This window comes from Pezoporus flaviventris, unplaced genomic scaffold, assembly GCF_033815535.1.
Source record: "Pezoporus flaviventris isolate CSIRO_AGI_PZ_B2104156 unplaced genomic scaffold, CSIRO_AGI_Pfla_v1 ptg000078l, whole genome shotgun sequence".
Taxonomy (NCBI): domain Eukaryota; kingdom Metazoa; phylum Chordata; class Aves; order Psittaciformes; family Psittacidae; genus Pezoporus; species Pezoporus flaviventris.
Window position 1 is genome coordinate 10,988,670 of NW_026892626.1, and position 23,094 is coordinate 11,011,763.

Sequence of the window (23,094 nt, forward strand, 5' to 3'; positions counted from 1 at the left end):
GATGTGATTTGAGGTGCTTTACCAGCTCAGATTGTTAACTGTGGTCTAACTACAATCCATGACTGAAGTGAAGTACTTCACTGTTATTTTAAAAAGTGAAATATGAAAGGAACATTCTTATTCAAACTGCATGTTCTACTAAGATAGGTGGGGTTGTACGTTATTAACCTATTGAATTCAAAGTCATTAGGGTATCTTCAATCTTTAGAGGTTCTTCTATGCCAAATCTATCTATAGGGACATTCACATCTACTCCCAGTGCCACAGTCATGTGATGAGAGGTGCTGGATTACCCTTAGAGAAAGACAGGAAAGGGCATCTTTTGAGCTTGTAAATTGATCTTTTTTTCCCCAATTACCTGAGAGGACTTTCCACTTCCCCCTGCTTCTCTTGGCAAAGTCAGGAGCACTCCATGGAAAAGCTGGTTAGTCTCCTGGTTATCCTTGGTGATGTCAGCATTTTCATGAAGTCCAAACACTTCAGGGTGTGTTATAATTGGTAAATTTCGTATGTATTCAATGTAAGACTGTAAAAGAGACATTCAGATACCAGAAATCATGCAGTGCTATATTCATAAATGATCAGTAAACCCAATTTGGACAGAACCTTCCCATTTGCAATCAAACACATTAGTTCTCAGGTAAACACAACCATGAATTGACTTACTCAGTCCACAGAGAAAAATATTAAAGATTTGAATGCTTCAAAAATGCACAGAGGAGTTGTTCTTACCACCCTCATGAAAGTAGCAAGAGAAAGCAAAGGAAAGGAATATACATTATAAATACACCAGAAGTGCTGGTAGGAGTCATGGAAGAGAGTAGGATGCTGTATGCATCACTTTCACAACTGCAGGCTACACGTATATTATCTCTGTATGTGCAGTTGTCAGAAGAGCAAAAAGGGATGAAAACTGAGTCAGCAATTCCACCATTCGTGCAATTCCACCTCCTCACCCTGATCACTGCTTTCAAGGCAAAAGTGGTTGCAAGAGGGTGCAGAAGTACCCTGTAAATTCCTGAAGCCTGATTCCTATGGGCTTTCTAGAACTGTACTGGAAACCTGCACAGCAGTGGCTTTTTGTATCAAACATCAGGATTTCAGATGATCACTACATCTCCATTGGTGTGTGTTAAATATTAAGTACCAGATTTGTATTTCATACATAAGATATATTCTGGCATCGCTTTGTGATCTTATGTTTTTATTTTCTATTTGTTGTGTTTGGCATATCAAAGTACAGTGTAGGTAAGATTTTTTCCCAATAACTCAAAAAGAATTTATAGCTGTTATCTTCTCACCTCATATGGACCATGTGGTGGTATGTAGTAGTCATCTCCAGCTGTAAGCATATACTTGTCCTGCTCCATATCCTTGCTGTAGACTATGGAAAGAAGGGACAGGAGAAGACGCCTGTCTTTATCATCTGTTACTCTGCCTCCATAGTTACATTCCCCTGAGAAAGGACAAAGAAAACCAGGATGAAAAATTCAAAGTTAACAAACAAATAAATATTGTTTCATAACAATGGACAGCTCCAGTAAGCTGAAGTTCCAAAGCTCTGGATCTTCAAAGATTTTAGGTCCTATGCTTCAATTGATTAAATGGAAATTAGTCTCTTTAACACCACTGGGCCAAATTTGTGTCTTGATGATGAAAGGCTTAAGAAACACTATAAGCTGGTCTCAGAAACTGCTACACATGCCACAGTAACTAAGGTCATGTTTCAAATGACAACTCTTTTGCTTGAAATTCTCATGAGAATTTTTAGAGCTGTCAAAATCTGAACAGTGCTATCCTTGTCTTTTTCCTTTCATGCAAACTTAACCTGATTATGTACATATTAAATAGAAAAAAAAAGGATCATAAACATATAATACCCCTGCACAGAAGAGATTTAAGCAATGAATGGGCAAGCAATGAGGGGAGGTTTACACTTGATATAAAGTACAGAAAGCAACTGAAAGCTCACAGGTATTGCTTTAATTCTGACTCTTGAAATTCTTTTTCATAAAGGTAATCATAATATTAGCAAAAAATCAGGAATAATGTTTATAATGTTGACAAAGGAGATGCCAAGAAGCAGCTGTCTTTCTAGAAAAATAGAACTGAATAGCCACAAGTTATTTACAGAGGTCAACACCTCCATCTTTAAACATGAGTATTATCACATCCTCTGGTGACCTGCCAGCGCTCACTCTGTCAGGATCATATTGACCAGATAAGGTGGAACAGAGGCCATTGATGTTTTTATTTTACATATATGAAACAATGACCAGCAGGAATGCTGGAACATTAGTCATTGTTCCCATATATATGAGCCAAGCAGGGGCCTCTGAGAATTTGGGTTCCGACTTCTCTGTATGTGCAAGGCTAATAAAGTAAACCTGAATGGAATTCACTCAGTTTGTCAAGAACACATCAGTTTATCACTCCACCAGCTGAAAGTGTCTAGCAAAGTCAACATGTATTAGACAGTGTAATGCCTGTACCTGTAAGATACATCAGAGCTTCAAATGGGACTTCTTCATATTCGTTCAGAAACATCTGGATCTGTCTCATACTAATTTTGAGGTCAGATTCATTGAACTCATACGGAATATTCCAACCTGTTTAATTCAGAAAAGATGGGGCAATAGTGCACTGTACTGACAACCATGCTCAGGAAATGATGGTATGGTAACTCTACTGTTACTACAGAGCTGAAGATAACAGCTGCTAGACAGTACCTAGAAGTAGCTTTGGAATTTACTGGGCTATTTATTGCACAAGGGACAATATTATTCCATAACAATATTGTATCCTAAGGCACTGTTACCATCGTTCTATATAATTAAAACATAACCACAGGCATTCTAGCATCACATTTTTTTACCTTAAGTAGAACACAGACCTGCTCAGTGCTTTCACCTAATCTGTTGCTATCTGGAGACAATGAGAACAGGAGGTTTAGTTCATTGACTGATTTAATTTTCAGTTTACCCATCTATTAATGTTGTTTGTATGCAACATTCAGAGTAACAGCACAAAAAAAAAAAACAAACCAAAAACCAACCACACATGAGAATGATTCACATAAGAGAATCCTTCAGAAAAACCTATAACCTTAGTGCAAACTGAAAAAAAAAGGGCTATTGCTGCAACTATCCTTCTTCTCTCAAGCAGCTGGTCACATTAAAATGTAGATGTTTCTTTAGAAAATCACTTCTTTATCACTTACAAAAATTATATTTTTACTTTAAAGCAATAAATATCTTCATAGTGGCAGACTAGTGTTTATTTAAATAGCTGTCAAAATATAACACTTCAGAACTGTAACCTGTTAAGACAGAATCAGTCAGAATGAAAGGCTGAGAACTTCATTATGTATACCAGTGGAGAGTGTAAGCTTTCTATAGTTATAAAAACTGAATTTACAATTCCATACATTTCTACATTTATGTAGAAATTCTATATAGCTTTCAAAATATCTCAAGATTTCAGAAAAAGCTGAGGCACTGATTCTTATGCATATCTTTTCACTGTTGTCTGACAAACAATACACTGTAGCTATATGCATTTGTTTCATGCCAAGTAAACATAAGCGCTAGCTTTGTTAAAACAAAGTATACACGTAAGTAACAAAAGCAGAATTGAGGAAGAAAAACCTTTACTTGCAAAAATTTAAAACAGCACTGGATTTGATGGTTAGTAAGAACTACAGTAATAAATAACATTGCAAGCTACAATTTAATGTAACTACTGTGTAATATATTTACTTGAAAAAGTGGTACTTTCTAGTCCTCCCTCAGGGTAATACTTTTAGTAACTTTAAAAGTAGTTTTGCCTGAATAAGAATCCCTACAAATAACAGCTTTTAAACATTACTACGTCTTGTTCAATACAGATTGCCCTCTGGAAATGTTGCTAACAACAGTACTGCCTTTTTACAGAGAGGATCCAATAATGCACTTCAAAACTACTGAGCTTTTTGAAACAGTCTGCAAAATATTATAAACCTTACCCAGCGGGCCAAAGTTTCTCCTTTCTTGCACAACAGCATGAAAAAAGCAAAGGCCAAACAGCAGTTTTTGCCACATTTCTGGCTTTTGGCAACCGTTAAAGAACACAGGGTCAGAGACAGGGTCATTAAGGTATGATCGAAGAAGGTTCACTCTCACTCCTTTTGGAGGCTCATTTGTCATTTTGATACCATTCTGGAGGATACTAACAGGAAACTTTTCTGACGGATAACTGGTTAACCACAACCTGAAAAGAATTTTAAAAAGCACATTATAAAAAAAAAAATAATAAAAAATCATCAATGTTGACAAATCTTCAATATTGATCTGCAGAAAACTAAGGCTTGTTACTTGCTTAACTATAATAACAACATATAAATTTGTTCTAAAATGAAGGAATAAAGCAGATTGTATTGGACAGATAAAGAAGATGACATCCTAATTAAGTACGTTTATTTTACCATTGCACATAAATGACATGAATGTTATACTTAGTTGCTCACACAAAGGAAGTTTAATTTCTTTTTGCTAGTGTCTTCAGCAAATAAGCAGTACTCCCATTAAAACGAGGAAAATATTAAAACCCCTACCTGAACTTATCATTGGTATTCTCAGGTACTATAACTTCCTCACAGATTTTTTCCAAAGCAGGCATCCAGCTAGTTGCAAGGTGGCAGTTTTGCAACACTACCCAGGTTCCATCAGTAATAGCCTGAGAAATCATTTTTGCTGCTATCGGGCCCTGTCCCTGTCCAAGTGAAATGGTCTGAATGCTTGCGCCTCCCATGCCAACATCATCAGCAAATTTTAGCAAACCTATGATGGTAAGTTTCACACATTCAAACAAAGACAAAGTCTATGTTATGTCATTATTTCTATAAAAGGGCAAAAGTCAATAAATATTTTATTAAATTGATAAAAATCCACCTCATAACCCAGAATAGTATCAAATAGTATTAGTCACTGTGTTTCTGAGGCATATGCTAAAATTTAGATGCAGAAAGTAATACTAACAAAAAACAAAACCAAAAACTAGTAAGGTTAAATGCCTGTCCTCTCCTTTAGTCCTGAGTGCTCAGTTCCAGCCTCTCCTCTCTGCTGTGTGGGTACAATTGCTTGTGGGGGTTGAGTTGTAAACTGGAGCTTTAGATCTGGTCAATAATAATGCTCCAGCTTTGCCATCAAAGCCAGTACCTCCTGGAAATACATCCTTAAGGTATGGTTCCACATGACAATTCTCTTGGCAGAAAAACAGGTTTAAAAATAATCTGGGTGGTTATATGCTAAAGGACATTTAACAGATGTGGTTTTAAGTGTGGTCACATACACCCTTTAATTAGTGACTGAGAGGGAAGAAACTTTCTGGAGGAGAGGCTGCAACAAAGACTGGAGCAAGTCCCAGACACTCACTGAAAGAATTGTATTGCAAGCATAAATTATAAACTGGTCTGGATGTTACAAGCTGTTAGATCCTAAATTGCTGCTCTGAGACCTAGACATTTAATCACTGCTACATTCCTTCCACCCTCTAGCAATTTTACTGTTGCTTTTTTACAAGGGCAGATGCAAATGTTTGATATTCCAACATTGCTGTATTGTACTTTAATGACACTTTAAAGATCAAAATACAGTATTAGCAGTTTAGTCTCAGAGACATTTAATTAGATGAAAAAAAGATAACAATCTTACCTGCCATAGGATCAGCACCTGGTGATAATACAAAAATCAAAGGGGCACAGCAATTTGAATCACTGTAACTTTTTCCAAGATCAAAAGTAGGTGGTTCAATAAATGTTCTTCCCATATTTTCCACAATGAACTCCTGCACTGCTGCAATAATTTTGTCCGGTCTCAAACATCTGAGAATAACCAAGCGATCTAACCCCATCAGTGTGCTCCAAGCATCTGGGAAGGCTTCTTCATGGGGTCTTGAAGAGTCATAGATTAGTTTCCACTTTGAGGAATTATCTCTTATATGTTCCATTAGTCCATGCAGGTTTGTCAGACTAGATGCACGTACGAGCTCAGCCCATGATTTCTCAGATAGCCAATCTGGAGCTGGATTGGGGTGAGGATTATCAAGAGCAACACCTCCTGTCAGTAGGAAATGCCAAACCTCATCATCTATTTGGTCTTTTCCCTTCATAATACCTATTGTCAGAAGCAAGGAGAATAACAGCTTATCCTTTTCAAACAGTGAACGACACACATTATTATAGATGCTCACTGTGAAATGCTCAATTATATTTTTAATCCTCTCTTCTAGATCTTCACTCTTTTTGCTTTTAGCAATAGACTGAACATACACATTAATGAACCAAATTAACGAATATTGGTACATAGGTTCAATGTTTGCCAGATCAGAGATGCAGAAGAAGATAACAGCTGAATGAACAGCAACCGGTTTATACCCCATTCGAGTAGTATCTATTTGCATCTCAGTTATAGAGGAAATTTTTTGCTTTTCAGAGATTTCTTCAGATAAAACTTTGGATGAAGACAAAACAGTAATTGCTGTTTCATCTTCTAAGATATTTCCTTCTGAAGTGGAAAGGATCTCCAGGATTTTATCTTCTATTTCCTTTAGTTGTTTCTTGTTGGCTGCACTTTCTATAATAAGTTTATTTTTCTTTTCTTCTAGCTCAGGTTTTTCCTCTGCAGTTACAATTCCAAGAAGTTGATCCTGAAGACCCGAAGGTGTAATCACAAAGTTGATTAGACAAACTTTCACAGCCACTTCAGGAAGATAATGAGGATTTCTTAAGCAGGTTGTTATGTAAAACCTGAAATCTCTTGAATATTCAATTATATTTTCCCCTAATTTAATGTATTCTACTCCTTGTTGTTTAAACGTTAGCTTTAATAAAATGGGTTCTATGAAAGCATCTAGTTCTTCACCAACATTTTCTAGCAAGACTGGTGTTCCAAGCTGAATAGCATTTTCTAATACCCTCACATAATGTGTGCCAGATAATTTGATAACTGACAGCCTGTTAGTTTTCTCCATGTTTTTTACCCACTGATTAGCTTGCCTTTGAGGATCTATCATTAAAGCCCATCTTCTTGAGTTAGAAACAATTATGCCATTGTCAGTGGAAAAAGAATCAACTGGTAATCCAGCAACCTGCCATGCACGGATTTTGACTGGATCCCCTAACGTATTACTTAAGCTAAAATAACTGGAGCATGGTATGTTCTTTTCATTACAAAGGACCTGCCATTGCTGCTGACATTTTAGGCGGTAATCAACAGTAAAGGCTCCCAGATAAGCCACAGTTCCTGATGATAACAACACATCTCCTGTAAGGTCTATGTACCGAATTCCTAATAATCGTGCAGCTTCTGTCCACCTTTCTTTTTCTCCACCAAGACCACTAATCAGCTTTTCAGCTCTCACAATCTTTTGTGAGCAGTGTTTAATATTATCTTCTAATTCTTTCTTCCGTCCAATCATGTTGTCAAGCTTATCATTCAAAGCTTGGAGGCGATCAACTACCTCCTTAAGTTCTGCTTGTTTGATTTGTAGCTTCTGCATTTGAACCTCCAGTAATTCTTCTGCAGCCTTCAAACGTTCACGCTTTGGGGCAACCACTTTTGCAACACGGTCGTATACCTCCATGGCTTGTACCCACTTGCATAGTCCTTCACAGGCAGATGAGACATTTTTTATGACAGCTGGCTGAAAATCTGGATGATCAATAAACTTCTCTCTAATTTTCTTCATTATAGCAGGAGGAATATTATCTTTGTCATATGTCTTTAAGCTCTCCAGGAATTTCAGATCGCTAAGAAGTTTTCTAGATGGCCCCCAGTAGTCTTCTACCATTTTACCTATATTGCAAATGATACTAAAATCAGGCTTAAAACATACATACCCAAACTGAAAAAAAAAAAAAAAAACAACAAAACAACTTTAAACACAATGCAAACAATTAACATCAAAGATTTTGGAGTGATATTTTACTATAACCACCAGTTAAGCACTGTTAACTAGTTTTTGAAAACCATTACATAAGGAATTTCAGATAGAAACTTCAGCATCACTAACTTATGACATATTTATTAATTGCATATTAATTCTAAATCAACCAACCAAAATAAGGGAAACATTACTATGAAGTCTTTCTTAGCACAGTTTATTAGTTAAAGCAGCAACTATGTGAAAACATTCCTTCCTGATCTAGATAAGACAATTTGGGATGAAAGATATTTATAGAGTTATTTTCAGTTATGAAGTGATAAACTGTTGGGGCCTAAAGTAGAAGGAAGTGAAAGAAAAAGGTCTCTTTCCTCTCCTACCTTGCAAATCCTGTGCACTCCAATGATAATCTGGGGAGGGACTATTCATTAGGGACTGTACTGACAGGACAAGGGGTAACAGGTTAAAACTTAAACAGGAAGCTTAGATTAGATATAAGGAAGAAATTCTTTACTGTAAGGGTGGTGAGGCACTGGAATGGGTTGCCGGGGGAAGCTGTGAATGCTCCATCCCTGGCAGTGTCCAAGGCCAGGACATAGCCTTGGGTGGCATGGTTTAGTGTGAGGTGTCCCTGCCTATGGCAGAGGGGTTGGAACTAGATGATCTTAAGGCCCTTTCCAACACTAACTATTCTATGATAACAACATAAATCACACAGAAAGAGCTTGTTGGAATAGTTGGCTATGTCAGGGGTATAGCTAGAATTCTGCTTCCCAGCATAACTCATGAAGTTTGGTAACAGGAATTAGAGGGGAAAATACAGGTGAATGGTGCCCAGCACACCTCCAGTTCCTGGTGTTCCTCAAGACAGTGCAAATCTCAAGACTGGGTCAAAGCAAGTCAGAGATGACTTTGTGCTAGTGACTGCGATTGTATTTATAAAGCTTGTACAACAGTGTCAAGCAAGGGCAATATGTTAACAATGGCAAAAGCAGTTCTCAGCTATTCAGTGCGGTTTTAAGTAACTGCTAGCAAAATGCACTTCTAGTGCACATGGCTGCATTCACACCAGAAAGACTTCACTAGTACAACACAGCAGTACCCCAAGCATTCCCAGAACAGGGATAACAAATACTGCATAATTACCACTGCCATTTGGATCAGGCTTTCTCTCTGGTTTAGCTCCCTTCATGACACAGATACTCTCCATTACGAGCTTAACAGGACCAGGTGGATTCTGCATGGATTTTACAAGAGAGATGTCTGAAGGATTCAGAGTATCAAGAGCTGAAAGTGCTGCCTCCAAAGCTGGCATGGCCTCAGCAAGGTCTCCTTCACATTCATCCTGTTAAGATATAGGGCAGAAGCCTGTAGACCTTTATACAATACCAGGTTTGCAAACTGATTAACCCACTACAGCACAGCCTCAAGAGAACCTTCTCTGCTTCTAAGTACCTAATAAAAACACTGTTCGCAACACTGTTTCTTGGAGAGAAAACAAGATTTCTCTGCACAGTTTAAAGAAAGAAGGTTTGTAGAGAAATTAGTTACTTCCATAAGCTGAAATGATAGCTGAAAAAGCCATACAAGCTTTCAAGATCAAAATCTCTCTGCTCTGAGAAGGAAAATTAAAATGTAAGTTAGATACAGTTGTTCTTGGTTAGATCTGTGCTGATCAGGTAAATATATATATAATGTGTAGCTAAAATTCTTAACCATGCAGTCAGATGTCAATAATTATCTAGCTTCTCTATTACTGACATTTTCAACGAGTTACAAAAAATACTGAGGAGTCCTGCAGCTTCCCACAGGAAATTCTGTGCTACAGGCAAATGGCTATGGCAATATCTCTTAGGTTATGCCTAATAGGGTTCCATGCAGCACTATGCCAAATTATCTCAGCTAACTCTAAGTGAATTGTCTTTGCACCTGAAACAGTTTAATGTCATTGCTCAATCTGTTGAGAAGGAGATTGTGTTAGTACAGAAATAAGAACTATAGTTCTTGGAATGTGAACTAGAAAGGGAAGCTATGCAGTACTGTGAGATACAGTCATAGTCCAAACAGCCAAAATTTACGTTGTTTATATGAGGATCACGTCATTCATCATCTCTTGCAACTTTGTTACTTTAAGAGCTTGGATCATTCAATTAACACATCATCACAACTCCCACTTACTTGGAAAGACTTGGAACCAGGCTTGAACCCTTGTACACTACCTTAATAGCTTTAGCAGCAGCTGCTGCTTCATTAGCCTCTTTTTCATCTGCTGACACTAGTTCTTTTTTTGCATCTACTTCAATTGTTTCCTTTTCAATACGGACCATCATTTTGTCTGTTTCTTCAGAAGTTTTAATCAGTTCAGGCTGAAGGGCAGACAGTTCTTTCTGCATCTCTGCAACCTGATGAACAGAACAGGAAATCAAGAAGAAAACCTGTGTAAACACTGCATGAATTTCACATCTTGATGTCTTAGAAAGAAAGATCAGAAGACACTATATTCATACAATCTAAAAAGGGACATTTGCTTTAATAATTATTAAAATAGTTCTCCAGCCTATTTTTACTAAGAGCTGTTTCATTTAACAGAATAGATTATTTTTAAAGGATTCTTTTTTTTTATCATCCATGCAATACTCTCGCTTTTTTATCATCCACTTGATTTCAATAATGAGAAATAAACTATTAATTGTATTTTTTTCATCACAGTTTCAGTTTAAGGAACCCCAAATAATCCTTTATTGTACAGGTGGAAAACTGTTTGGATATACCAAAAGAAACTTGTGAGGAAACTGAGAATTAGTGACAATAACAACTGTAAACTGAATGTCCTTCATCTAGCAAGTATCTGGAAGCCCCTTTGCATCTTGGAAAGACCAATCCCTGGATCACATGGGTTCAATAAGGGGGTTATTTACCCAGAACCCTGCTAGGAATCTACTCAGGAATTAATGTTTATTATTGCCTTACAACATTCTTTAACTTCCCCTCTATTTTGAAAGGGTACTAGGATGCCGAGTCATGGATTCCCCATATAAAGTTTCAAGAAAATAATAAAATTTGTAAAGTTTATTCCTTCAACATTTAATGAGTGACATCAATTTCATTTAGCTTTCTATTAAGTGCTATAATCCAAACTTACATATCATTTTTTTTTTTTAAATGACTAAACCATAATCTAATTTTTCCTGCTGGCTTTCTATAGAAAATGATCAATAGCATCATGACTATGGTGAATATGGAATTTGATGGTTTATTTTTATGTTTTAAAGAGCTTATACAGACCCGCATACTAAAGTATGCACATGGCACACATTCAGTGTTTTCATCTGAAACTTACTTGTAAGGCTGCAAAGTCAAGTTTTTCAAGTCCTATAAGATAACGAGTTCTCATCGTGTCAACTTCTCGCCTTTTGCTATTCAGCAGAGTCTTAAAGGTAAGAATCAGTTCTAGGTATGAAGTTGGTGTCACATAGTTGTGTCTTTGCAGTGTAGCATAATAGCTGACGGAGAGCTCTCCCACACTTTCTTGGAAATATTTGCACATTGACACAACCCTAGAGAAAGTTTTTCCACATTACTATAAAAATACAACCTGTCTTCATGCTAATTATGAGGAAATTATGCTAAACTTATCAAATTATATTAGTGCTAGTGAAGGCAGAATTTAGAAGTTTTTTACCCATTATAAGAAATATTTTACACTAATTTTCAAGAGTGGCCTGATTTTCAGAAATATCAAATACTTTTATCTAGGTCTCTTTGACTTGCACTGAAATCACAGAATTGGCTTTGCTTTGTCCATTTATAAGGACACCTTCCTGATCAACTATGTTGGGGGTGCAAGAGGAAGGGGAATAAATATTTGCTTTTTATGTTTCTTGATAGATAAACTCATACTCTTTTCTAATATCATCTTCCAGTTCAACATCCTCTAAAAACTTGTTAGCAACCATTTCCAAAGCATCCGTAGGCCAGGTTTGGAACCAGTCGATGGTGCAGCAGTTTATCAGTGAAGGGAACATTCGTAATCGATTCCGAAATGCATCTCCAACAGGATTCATGGCTAAAAAAAAAAAACACCCCACATGATTGTTACCTAAGTTTGTTTGCAGTTAGGAAGCAGAAAAACCTAAGCCTAATAAAAAAAACACTCTGAGAAATAACTCACTGTATACAGACCTAAGACAATATGCAAATTTTTCTTCACCCTTTCAATAAAGAAATTGTACATAGCAAGGGGAATGGTTTCGATTTTCCTGTTCTCCATCCTTGCTGCAGCTTGCATTTTCTCAACAATTTCAGCTTTCTCATCTGCTGCAAAGATATTAGGCACATCACCGGAATTTAAAAGCATGTTGATATCTTCTACAAAGGCTTCATCCTTTATCTGATTATCAGAGAACAAAAAGGACACATTCTTGTTACTAACACCTGCTTTCAGCATCACTCGTTTAACATCATCTTTCCATTCACTGACTCCATAGGACTTCGTAATTTCAATTTGAAAGAGTTCAAAGGAATTCATGAAGGTGGCCAGCTTGGTAGCACTTTGTCGACCACTCCCACCAACGCCCACCAACAACAGATGTCCATTATCCTGTTTCAATACTCTGCATATCCTTGAGATATGTTCAATAGCAAACTTGAACATAACTAAGGACATAGGTGCTTTGCTGATATTGTTGTATTCCTCAAGGTAGTATTCCATCACAGTTGTCAGTTGCTCTAAGTCTGTGATTTCATCGTACACTTTTACATCAGTGTCCAGGTCTGAATAATCTCCAAAGAACAGGCTGCGAATATTATCATCAGAGACATTTTCAGTGGGTGAGAGATGGCTCAGTATCTAAGGAAAAGACAAGAATCAACAGATAATTCAAACTATTAGAGAATTATTTTCCTTAAAGTCATAATAATTCTTGTCTACATAGTAGTATTACTGTGGGAAACACTGCTTTCCAGCTATTCTTGTTATTACCTTAGTTTGGGGAAAAGAATCCAAAACCAAACAAAAATAACCCTTCACAACCCACATGCAAAAAAACACTTAAATGGGGAATATGCTGTAGGTTGACATGCAAGTTTCCACATATGCATACTTCACAGAGACATTTCTGCTGTCAAATACAGGGCAAGTTCCCAAAAGGCTTCTCAGAAAAGCCACTACACCTACTGTAGTAGTAGTACTGCTCACACAATATTATGGATATCACAGATAAAAACTGTGTTAGACTTTTATTCCAGATAGTCCTCTGTACCAACACAGAATCCTTTTGAATTTATGAATCATTCTGGTATGAAGTAACTTATATTAACTTGACTGAGACTATGATAATACTCCATACTGAAGATAAGACCATCCATACTTTTTAAATGCAGTGATTGAAATAATTCAAAATTTGTCCCATACTAATGTAATCTCAATGTCTAAGAATTTCTGAAAATGCATCAGTTTCATTTTCATCCCAGCACATTACCCATAAATACCTTATTAAAGTCCTGCTTGAAGCTGTTTGTTGTTGTCTCTTGTACCATTTGAAAGAATACTTTCCTGTCCTTGTCATCAACTAAGCGATCATAGAAAACTCGGTAGACCTCATGAATCCAAAGTCTGATCAGTTTATCTCCATCCTGAAAATGAAAATACAAGAAAATCAGTAAATACGGCTCAGGCAGGATTTGTTAAACACCAAAAGGGTAGAAATGTCCATCTGGACTCTGCTCTATCTTGTACTAAACCCAGTGGGAATCTTTCAATTCTAAGCCATTCAGCACATGGCCCAGCATCTGCTAACTTAACTGGATTCCTCACCTAGTTACCATCTTTTCCAACCTGCCAATACAAACTGGGATTCTTACATCAAAGCTTTTTTCTCTACTGTATCAAATCTCCCCAGCCTCCCAACATAAAGTGAGGAATAAATCTGTCAAAGATACAGCTTATGGGCTCTAACCCTAACTCTGCTTGAAACTATTGCTGGTTAAGATTTCCCCTGAATAGCCTGTAGCCATTTTCTTCTGTTTCTGCACCAAAAATATTCCCTCAACAGAAATGAAACTTTCAAAACTCCTTTATCCTCACATTTTAGTGAAAATTGATGAAAAAAGTAGGATGAAAATCAAATATGTGTATCAGTATTCATTTGTTGTTTGTGACAACAAGCTGTCCAGTTGTAACAGCTGTAACAGTTACTTTTCTCCTTAGTAGCTGGTTCAGTGCTGCATTTTCTGCTTTAGTCTGAGAACAAATTTGATAACACACTGATGTTTTAGTTGTTGCTCAGTAATGCTTACCCCAAACAAGGACTTTTCAGTCTCTCAGGCTCTGCCAGTGAGGAGGGGCACGGGAAGCCAGGAGGAAGCAGAGACAGGACACCTGACCAAAACTAGCCAGAGGGGTATTCCATACCACAGCACGCCATACCCAGTATATGAACTGGGGGGGAGGGGGGCAGTCACCCAGAAGGGCTAGATCACTGCTTTGGTCAGGCTGGGTATCAGTGAGTGGTGAGCAATTGTATTGAGCATCACTTGTGTTTATTGAGGTTTTTTTCCCTTCCCTTTTTAGTTTTATATTATCCACCCTGGTTACTTCCATTATTATTATTATTAGTTGTAGTAGTAGTTTTATATTATATTTTAGTTACTGGACTGTTCTTATCTCAACCCATGGGGTTTACATTCTTTTGATTCTCCTTCCCATCCTCCTGGACAGGGGGAGAAAAGGGGGAGAGTGAGCAAGTGGCTGCATGGTTCTCAGTTACTGTCTGGGCTTAAACCATGACACAGGCAAACTCGGGGCAAAATTATTCAGTTATGCTCAGTGATGAGCTTGACATTTTTAAAACAGAAATACTGAGTCTTTTCCCACCACAGTTGTTTCCTTTGCATATTTAGTTTGCAAGTTCAAGAGATGGGACTGCCTGTCTTGATGTACAGGCCTTAACAGATGGGATTAGGACCTCTGAGCCCAACTATAATACATGCAAAGAATATTAACAAAAATGTCACCTGTCTCCTCCAGAGACAGACAAAATACATAGCAAGGTATTTGGTAACTATCCTGATTTAAAACCTTGTAAATGTACTGAAATCACAGTTCATGTATTTTGAGACATTTACTTGCTGATATTATACAAATAATTTACTCTTTCTACTGCTCTTTCTTACAGTAATATAATAAAATGACAACTTACTTGCAAATGAGTGTGTGGACAGAGCAGCACTCCTTTAATAACCCTGGAAAAATCCCGTAGATTAAAGACATAGTGGGATTTTGAGGGAGTTGGGAGAAAATTATCAACTGCCATTTTATAAATCACCATTGTCGCTTGAACCATCATCTTACCCAGCCTGAAGAAGGAAAGGAGATACAATTTTAACTTCTGCAGATAAATTGCAGGAGAAAAGATTTCCAAGGTGTTAAAGGAAATACGTCACATTACCTCAGAAACACAGGTTCAAAGCCTTTGCTGAAGTGCCAATCAGCAACTGCATTAAAAATCTTGGTTAATATTTCATCATCAAAAGAACAGATAGATACAATATTCAAGTGCCGTGTGAAGCGTCCTGTAATACATACAAAAACAGGCAGAAAGATTTAGGAAAGCCCAAACACTTTTCTAGGATTGACTGCCACTCAAACAACATCTGAATCTGGCTCAAGCTCCATGATTTTGTTTCTGGCAAATTCCAACAGTGATGCAGAAGAAATATAAACTAATTTATATTTCATACCTGTATTTCACTTAGAGTAAATATTTTTAATATGAAAAACATGAATCTCCATTACAAGTCCACTATTACCCAAATTTAAATTTCAGCTTCCATTAGCCCTGTTGATTATGATACAACACAGTAAAACTTTACAAAATCAAGTATCTTGTTACTGTGTTTCATGTAAAAAGAAGTATAAGTTTATACACTAGCAAATTTAACAAATTTAGCTACATCAAAATAGTTATTTTAATAAAGCCTCCTCAGAGCACATACAGTTATACCTGTCTTAGTGTTTATATCAAGCAAAGTACCATGAAGTGCCTTATAATGGTGTAAGCGGTAGCTACATTAGGGTTATACAGATGTAACTTTCATTGGAAAATATAACCTCCCTTATGGTGATATGACAGGAATCATGGACTTGCAGGAAACATGCTTGTAAGTAAATGCAGGCAGCCTATTCCAGCAGCAGGAGATACAATTTCAGAAGGGAAATGCCATAAAGATTTGGCAAGAAGATGTATTCCCTCCCTTTTCCAAAGAATAGAAAATGGAGAAAGTGTCTGATTCTCTAATTTTAGAATTATTTTAATCATTCACAGTTCATAATAAACATGAAAAACATTGTTTCTAATATTGATTAAACTCACCCACAAAAGGTACAGATCTGACCTTGAGAATACAGACTTCTATTTGGAATGACACAGCCAAAGAATATCTCTGTAGGCTTACAAGTAATAGATGAATGTAGCAGTCTGTATGTAGATAAAAGTTAGCATTTACAGTCAGTTAGATAACTATTTGCCATACCAACATATTTCTTACCTGCAATATCATTCCTGCCTCCTCCAGGTGGACCCATAGCTGAAATCAGCAGCGTATCTACGATATTAATCTTGGATGTATCTTTCTTGTCATAGAAGTAACCATGATCAATCCATTGTCTGAGAAGCTCAATAGGTGGCTGGGCTCCATACACTTCCTTTGCAGGCATGTTTAAGTCATCTACGGAGAGCGCAGACATTGAATAAAAAAATCCCTCAATGTTTTGGAATTAGAAACTTTCTTTCAAAGCCAAGAAGAAAACAATAACTGAACTAGAGGTAGAAAAAGTTTGTGTCTTGCTATTCTTGCTTTCCATTAAACTAATCATACATCATACTTCACAGCCATACTTAGGCTGTGGGATGATGGTTTAACTTAGTGCGGTTAGCCATTCTATTTCATGCCACACTGCAACACTAACATAGCTAGAAAGCTTTCAGCAGGGGGCAGTGCTAATCCTTCTTTGGATGCCTGAAAAAAAACCAAAGAGCACTAGAGCAATCCAAAATTACTAGTCTCAGTGAATCACTACCTTTGCCTTAAGCCAGAATTAAAATTAGATAAAAACCCTGAAAAAACTGTCTTACCCACAAATATTACAGCTGTTTTCCCCAAAGGGGGTCCAAAGAATCCTTTTCTTCTTCTGTCCAGCTTGGACATAATCATATCATGAGTTTGGTTAGCAGAGGTTCTTGCAGAGAAGGTGATGAAGTTTGGCACGTATTTTTCCTTTGGAAGTTGTAGTAGAAAACTGTTTGTTATAGCTGTCTTTCCAGTGCCAGTAGGACCCACAAAAAGCAAAGGAACATTATGCTCAACATATGTTTTAAGAAAAAACATCTGTCTGGCAGTTTCAATTGTTGGAATGATCAGCTCTGATACCTGTTACACAAGAAAGTAAAATAGCACATGGAAACCAAACATCCAATACCTTAATCAACATGAATATTTGCAAGCATCTGCAGGAAGCCTGCAGTGCAAATGCACTTTTTTAAAATTGTTTTCTCTGAAAACCTGGGCCATAACAAGGTTCTGGTAGACAGTATGGCTCCACTTTTTGTTCAGTGTTTATACAGTAAATAGCACAATTAGTATTATCTATGTTATGGTTCACTGACTGCATGAAGCTCAGAAAGAGAACTGCAAAGTATGGTTTAATTCTGATCCCCTACTGTGCAAGGAGAAAGGAACAGTGCTATGGAAAAATTTTCTCTTCTTCATCCACCACTTACCCAGAAAAGATTTGAGACAGCAGAATTAAATGCAATCTTACATCTCTCATGTATGTAATAGACAAGACAGTTGCAACTACAATGTAATGAAAAGCTGAGCAACATCGCTTAAGTTACCCTGAAATTCCACCCTCAGAATAGAAGTGCATAGGTGTCTGCTCTGCTACACTTCAGTTCACAGTTATCACCAGAATGTGAGTACACCTATTCTGAAATGGAGGGAATCCAGGACTCTCAGTACTGCTCTCCATCTAAAGTCTCTTTCCTTGCTTTCTCTGATCTAAATAATCATAGAATCATAGAATAGTTAGGGTTGGAAAGGACCTTAAGATCATCAAGTTCCAATCCCCCTGCCATGGGCAGGGACACCTCACACTAAACCATGCCACCCAAGGCTATGTCCTGGCCTTGGACACTGCCTGGGATGGAGCATTCACAACTTCCCTGGGCAACCCATTCCAGTGCCTCAACACCCTTACAGTAAAGAACTTCTTCCTTATATCCAATCTAAACTTCTCCTGTTTAAGTTTTAACCCATTACCCCTTGTCCTATCACTACAGTCCCTAATGAAGAGTCCCTCTCCAGCATCCCTATAGGCCGCCTTCAGATACTGGAAGGCTGCTATGAGGTCTCTACGCAGCCTTCTCTTCTCCAGGCTGAACAGCCCCAACTTTCTCAGCCTATCTTCATATGGGAGGTGCTCCAGTCCCCTGATCATCCTCGTGGCCCTCCTCTGGACTTGTTCCAACAGTTCCATGTCCTTTTTATGTTGAGGACACCAGAACTGCACACAATACTCCAAGTGAGGTCTCAGGAGAGCAGAGTAGAGGGGCATTAGTCAGATAATTATTTTCTATAATGAAAAATATCAGTGAGAACCTTAGCCCCTGGGGGAATAACTTGCTCTTCTTTTGTGATGTAGTCAGTCCACATGTTCCAGTGCCCACTGCCATGCTTGTGAAAATAGAAATCATAAACACTTCCTGTTGATTGAAAAACACAGCACAGGAAAAACCAATGATTAAAAGAATAAAAATAAACTTCAACCATTTTAGTGTGAGACATCCAACACTGTAAGATAATAAAGGCTTTCCAGTATACAAGATACCCACCCCCCCACCATTATCATCACCAAATTATTTTAGGTCAGATTCAGCTACATTATTTGAGTACAACATGAGGCATATGCTACTCCTGGTTAAAAGAGCCAGGAAAGAACATCCAACTGCCCAGACCAAGTCTTGGCAGATGGTGGCTCCGCTGCAGATTTAACATCTGCCAGGGACTCTATTCTCCCTTGAAGTTGTGAGTTTTCTTACAGCTTTATAAAAGGCCAGGCAAGTACAGTTATGCAGAAGCACCTTTTTCTGGGAAGATATTGTTTCTGGTAATCTTCACACTATTAGGGCGTGGGTTTTCATCATTCATTCCCATTAGCAAGTTGCGGTAAAACACATCAAATTTCTTCCTGCTGTCTGCATCGATGATCCCACCAATTGTCCAAACCAAAGCAAAAAGGAAAAGACCCTGCAGCCACAGCATGATTTGCTGAGTAGACATGCTTGGCTTCTCAGCTTCCTCAGATTGGCTTATTTCATCTAAAACAGATATTTTGAAATTTAGTGAAATGGCAGGAATAACTACAAATCCCAATTCAATATGCATTTCTGCAAAAGTATTCTGAGACAAAGTCAGAGCATTGTCCTCACTGGAACAAAGCCAATGTACAGAGTGAAAATGCCTCTGCAAAATACTGTTTACAAATGAAAATAATTGAGAAAAAAAAATATTCACGAAGGGTCCTAATAAAAGGTTCTTTTCTTCAGATGCTAGCAAGCAGCAAGTAGAATATACGAAATAGACTCACAAGATCATGCTCAGTTTTGTAATTACACCAGTGTCCAAATGTGAAAGCTCTTATGCTAGGCAAAGAACTATTATTAACACTGATCAGTGAGATCACCAAGTGCATTGTATGATCCCAACAGTAAGGAATTCCTTTGGCATATCCTTGCATCTGACAAACTACATCTTGGCATGGGACACAGCAGGAGAAAAAGAAATTAATAAAAAGAATAAGGCTTATAGTACTTACCAAGCAGACAAGTATAGAGTCTCATCAAGCTGTAACTCAGATGAATAGAAGACATCTGTACAATGGCTTTGCAATTAAAGCGAATGAACTCTAAACAGGGATCGACTAGCCACATAAACATGTCATTGACCTACCAGGAGAAAAACAAATGGCTTTGAAATAATGCACAAGTTGCCACATTTCCCACTATTCCTCAGTTCTCTCTCAATAAAACATAAGGCATCAGAAACTATTCAAGTTGGCAGAGGGGAGGTAAGGAAGGGACCTGTGCGAGGTAGTAATTAAGTGATCATAAAGTCACACTGTCATTATCTGATGGCGAAAACAAGTTGCTTCTAGTCAGAGAAGTTTTCAGCAGCAATTCTGTCACCCAGTTACTAACCCAGACAGCACAGCAGACTAGGGAGGCCACTGCTTTGCTCAGGCAATGAGAAAATCATTCCAACAAAATCAAAGAAAAGGGCTTAAACTTCCCTTAAAAAACACAGGAACCAGCACAGACACTGTGCCACAGTATAAATTCTAGAAAGCTGGAACTCGCTGGTACTGGTGGGAGTGCCATAGCATGCATGTAGATACCAACCATGGCTCATGGTATCTGCTCCATGAATGCAAACAGGAAAACAAGAAAGGAATCATGACCTAGCCTTTTCCCAGGGAAAGAAGATGCTCTAAAGGGTAAAGCTGTCTGCTGGTTAAGGAGTAATTATTTTGCTTTGATGAACTAAGAAAATTGTCAATGAAGAGCTCTTCTAGTCTTGGTACTTCTTTATAATTTAGTTCTAATTTCCTGCAAAAACTCAAAGGGTGTTTTGTCAAATCACAGAAATCAAAGTTTTCTCCAGCTCAAATCCTATTGTGGACAATTATTATTCTGATTATTTTACTAGATTTTAATGCCCAAAAAAAAGAGAATTTTAATTTTTATTAAATTAAAAGCTGATTCTCACCAACACCTACTTTTATTTGCATCTACAGTGAAGACACACTACAATACACAACACAGAGTTCTCATTCATGCAAGAAATCCAGTACACGAAAGACTATTTACCAAAGATTCATAAGGTGACTAAGGCTTTGAAAATCAAGCTAATAACAACAACAACAATTTTTTTTAGCTAAACTCTAAATGCCTTAGAAGAAGGATGAGTTCAAAACATTTTGAATCTTCCAGTTTTTCCCACATTGCTTTTCTAATACTCACAGTATCTCCAGCTCTTAGGCACTTTCCTTGTGACATTTGACATTCATCACTACAAAATAACTTACAACAGCCTCTAGGAGACCTGGGACCCTTGAAATCATGGAGGTTCTTCAAAGAGTTTTGATTCTGCATGGCTGCCTTCAAGTGGGCAAACTGTGAACATCACCTTAAAGTTAATCTTAATTAGATCTGTGCAAAAAAATCAAGTCTCGCACCAGCTCTCGGTGTTCTTCCTGTAGGTTTGGAGGCAGTGTACTCATGTAGGAATCCTTCAGTGGCTTCCAACCTAATTCTTGCAGGTCCATATAGATCATACCACACCTGGGAAGAACAAACAGCTATGGTACAGGAATATATGTGCAAGGTGGGACAGCTGAAGTTTGAATTCTTTCACCTTACCTGCTGACAGTTGCTGGAGATGCCTCCTCTAAGTCAGCTGGCTCAAAGATTACACTCATTTTTGAATTCATCTGAATTATTTCACCACTCATTAAGCATAGCTAGAAGAAGAGCATCACATAAACATGATCTAGTGATGTCAGTGCTGATCATCCAGCCAAAGCAATGCTTGTCAAAATCACTGAACATTCAATTTAGTGTCACTCCTCACGCACTCATTTGCATTCTTACAGCACAGGACATTTTCTAACCTTGTCTCAGCTTTTCCATGTGTTACTGTAATGGCTTTCAGAGACATGGAGAACAATGCTCTAACTTTAAATAACTCTGCAAGGAAAAGCAGTTATGACCTGAAGCTTTTTTTTTTTATTATTAATTTATTCACTAAGTAATTTAAGCAAGTTCAGTAAGTAACAGCTTAATCATCTACTAAACCCACTCATATAATTGGGGGAAAAAGCAATGTTTTTAAGCACATTAGCCTTTCCTGAGCCTCACACCTCCTTTGACTAACATGGTAACAATATTCCTACTCCTAAAATAAAGTATGTATATTCAAGAACGAGCTTATTGGCAAAAATCAGGCTACCTTTTTATTATCATCCAGCACAGTGTTCATGTTCTCTATCCAAACTGCATCCACCGGGCCATCAAAAATAATCCACTTCCGATCATCTGTGGTAGAAGTTGCTTGCTGCCTGAAGGTATTTGCAAGAACTCCATCGCTCCACTCATGGCTTACAGGATCAAAACTGCCATACAACTGTCCCATAGTAATTGCTTTGGGATTAATAACTTTGTATTCAACAGCAAACTCATCCATGGATTTTGCTGTGTAAAAGGACAAATAGATGAGTTTGAATATTTGTCAGATTAGTTTCATTCAACAACCAAGTACAGAATAAAATCCCTGAGGATCCTACTTTAGCTGCCCAAGGCAAAAAAGCCCCAGACATTTGGCAGCTAGACAGCTGTAAATAAGAAATTCTGTTACTTGTGCAAGGAATTTACAAAGTCCTACATGCAAAAGTACATGAAAAAAAAAAAAAGCAGAGGAGAATAGATTTTATATGTTTACGGGAGCCACTTACAATCTCCCTGAAAGGGCTAGGGTTTTTGTCACGACTTATGCACAAATACAGTGCTTAAAAAATTCATAAAAGATTAAACACACTAATATGTGCAGAAATACTACTGTATTTCTGCAGATAATGTAAATGCATTATGCATTTAAATGAATTTATTTCTGTAAATGCGGAAAAAAATCATTTCAGACAAATATATAAGACAAAAATAGTTCAATGATTAGAAAATTCCCAGTTGAGATAGCAGAATATAGGACAATTAACAATCTGGACATATTTCTGCAAAGGAAAAACATTAGTCATAGAATCAACTTCATTTAGGGAGAAGCTTGTCACTGAACAATGTTACCTGAACACAAATCACCAAGGGCTCCAGCTAGCACTTTGTACGCAGAGGTCTTGCTGCTCATAGCATCTCCAATGATCATAAAACCATGGCGCACCAGCATCATTTCATATATCTGTATCAATGGCAAGGAAAATCAATGATTAACAATGAAGATAACACAAAGGGATTGAAACTACAGTTCTGAGGATCTGTCACACGGTTGGTCCCACAGAGGCTGACTTTGGACTGCAAGAGTCACCCCATAAGATATTCCCAGAACTCA

At 37.5% G+C, this 23,094-nt stretch overlaps 1 protein-coding gene across 3 annotated transcripts in view; it reads right to left on the bottom strand.

Moving 5' to 3' along the window:
- Positions 1-23,094, bottom strand: part of DNAH3 (dynein axonemal heavy chain 3) — a 66,814-nt gene that overhangs the window by 3,970 nt on the left and 39,750 nt on the right. For 2 of the 3 annotated variants that reach the window (XM_061474243.1, XM_061474241.1), the window contains 23 exons: positions 22,833-22,944; positions 21,988-22,229; positions 21,399-21,499; positions 21,215-21,320; positions 19,796-19,925; positions 19,062-19,298; positions 18,580-18,683; positions 17,055-17,349; positions 16,468-16,647; positions 15,369-15,492; positions 15,120-15,276; positions 13,411-13,554; positions 12,103-12,769; positions 11,821-11,986; positions 11,261-11,477; positions 10,140-10,322; positions 9,067-9,265; positions 5,691-7,832; positions 4,592-4,817; positions 4,004-4,248; positions 2,493-2,609; positions 1,302-1,456; positions 359-526 (listed from right to left, as the gene is read on the bottom strand). In XM_061474243.1, coding sequence (XP_061330227.1) covers positions 359-526; positions 1,302-1,456; positions 2,493-2,609; positions 4,004-4,248; positions 4,592-4,817; positions 5,691-7,832; positions 9,067-9,265; positions 10,140-10,322; positions 11,261-11,477; positions 11,821-11,986; positions 12,103-12,769; positions 13,411-13,554; positions 15,120-15,276; positions 15,369-15,492; positions 16,468-16,647; positions 17,055-17,349; positions 18,580-18,683; positions 19,062-19,298; positions 19,796-19,925; positions 21,215-21,320; positions 21,399-21,499; positions 21,988-22,229; positions 22,833-22,944 — 6,417 coding nt within the window. Of the gene's footprint in view, positions 1-358; positions 527-1,301; positions 1,457-2,492; positions 2,610-4,003; positions 4,249-4,591; positions 4,818-5,690; positions 7,833-9,066; positions 9,266-10,139; positions 10,323-11,260; positions 11,478-11,820; positions 11,987-12,102; positions 12,770-13,410; positions 13,555-15,119; positions 15,277-15,368; positions 15,493-16,467; positions 16,648-17,054; positions 17,350-18,579; positions 18,684-19,061; positions 19,299-19,795; positions 19,926-21,214; positions 21,321-21,398; positions 21,500-21,987; positions 22,230-22,832; positions 22,945-23,094 lie in introns of those variants that run through there. The other variant, XM_061474242.1, reaches the window with a different exon arrangement.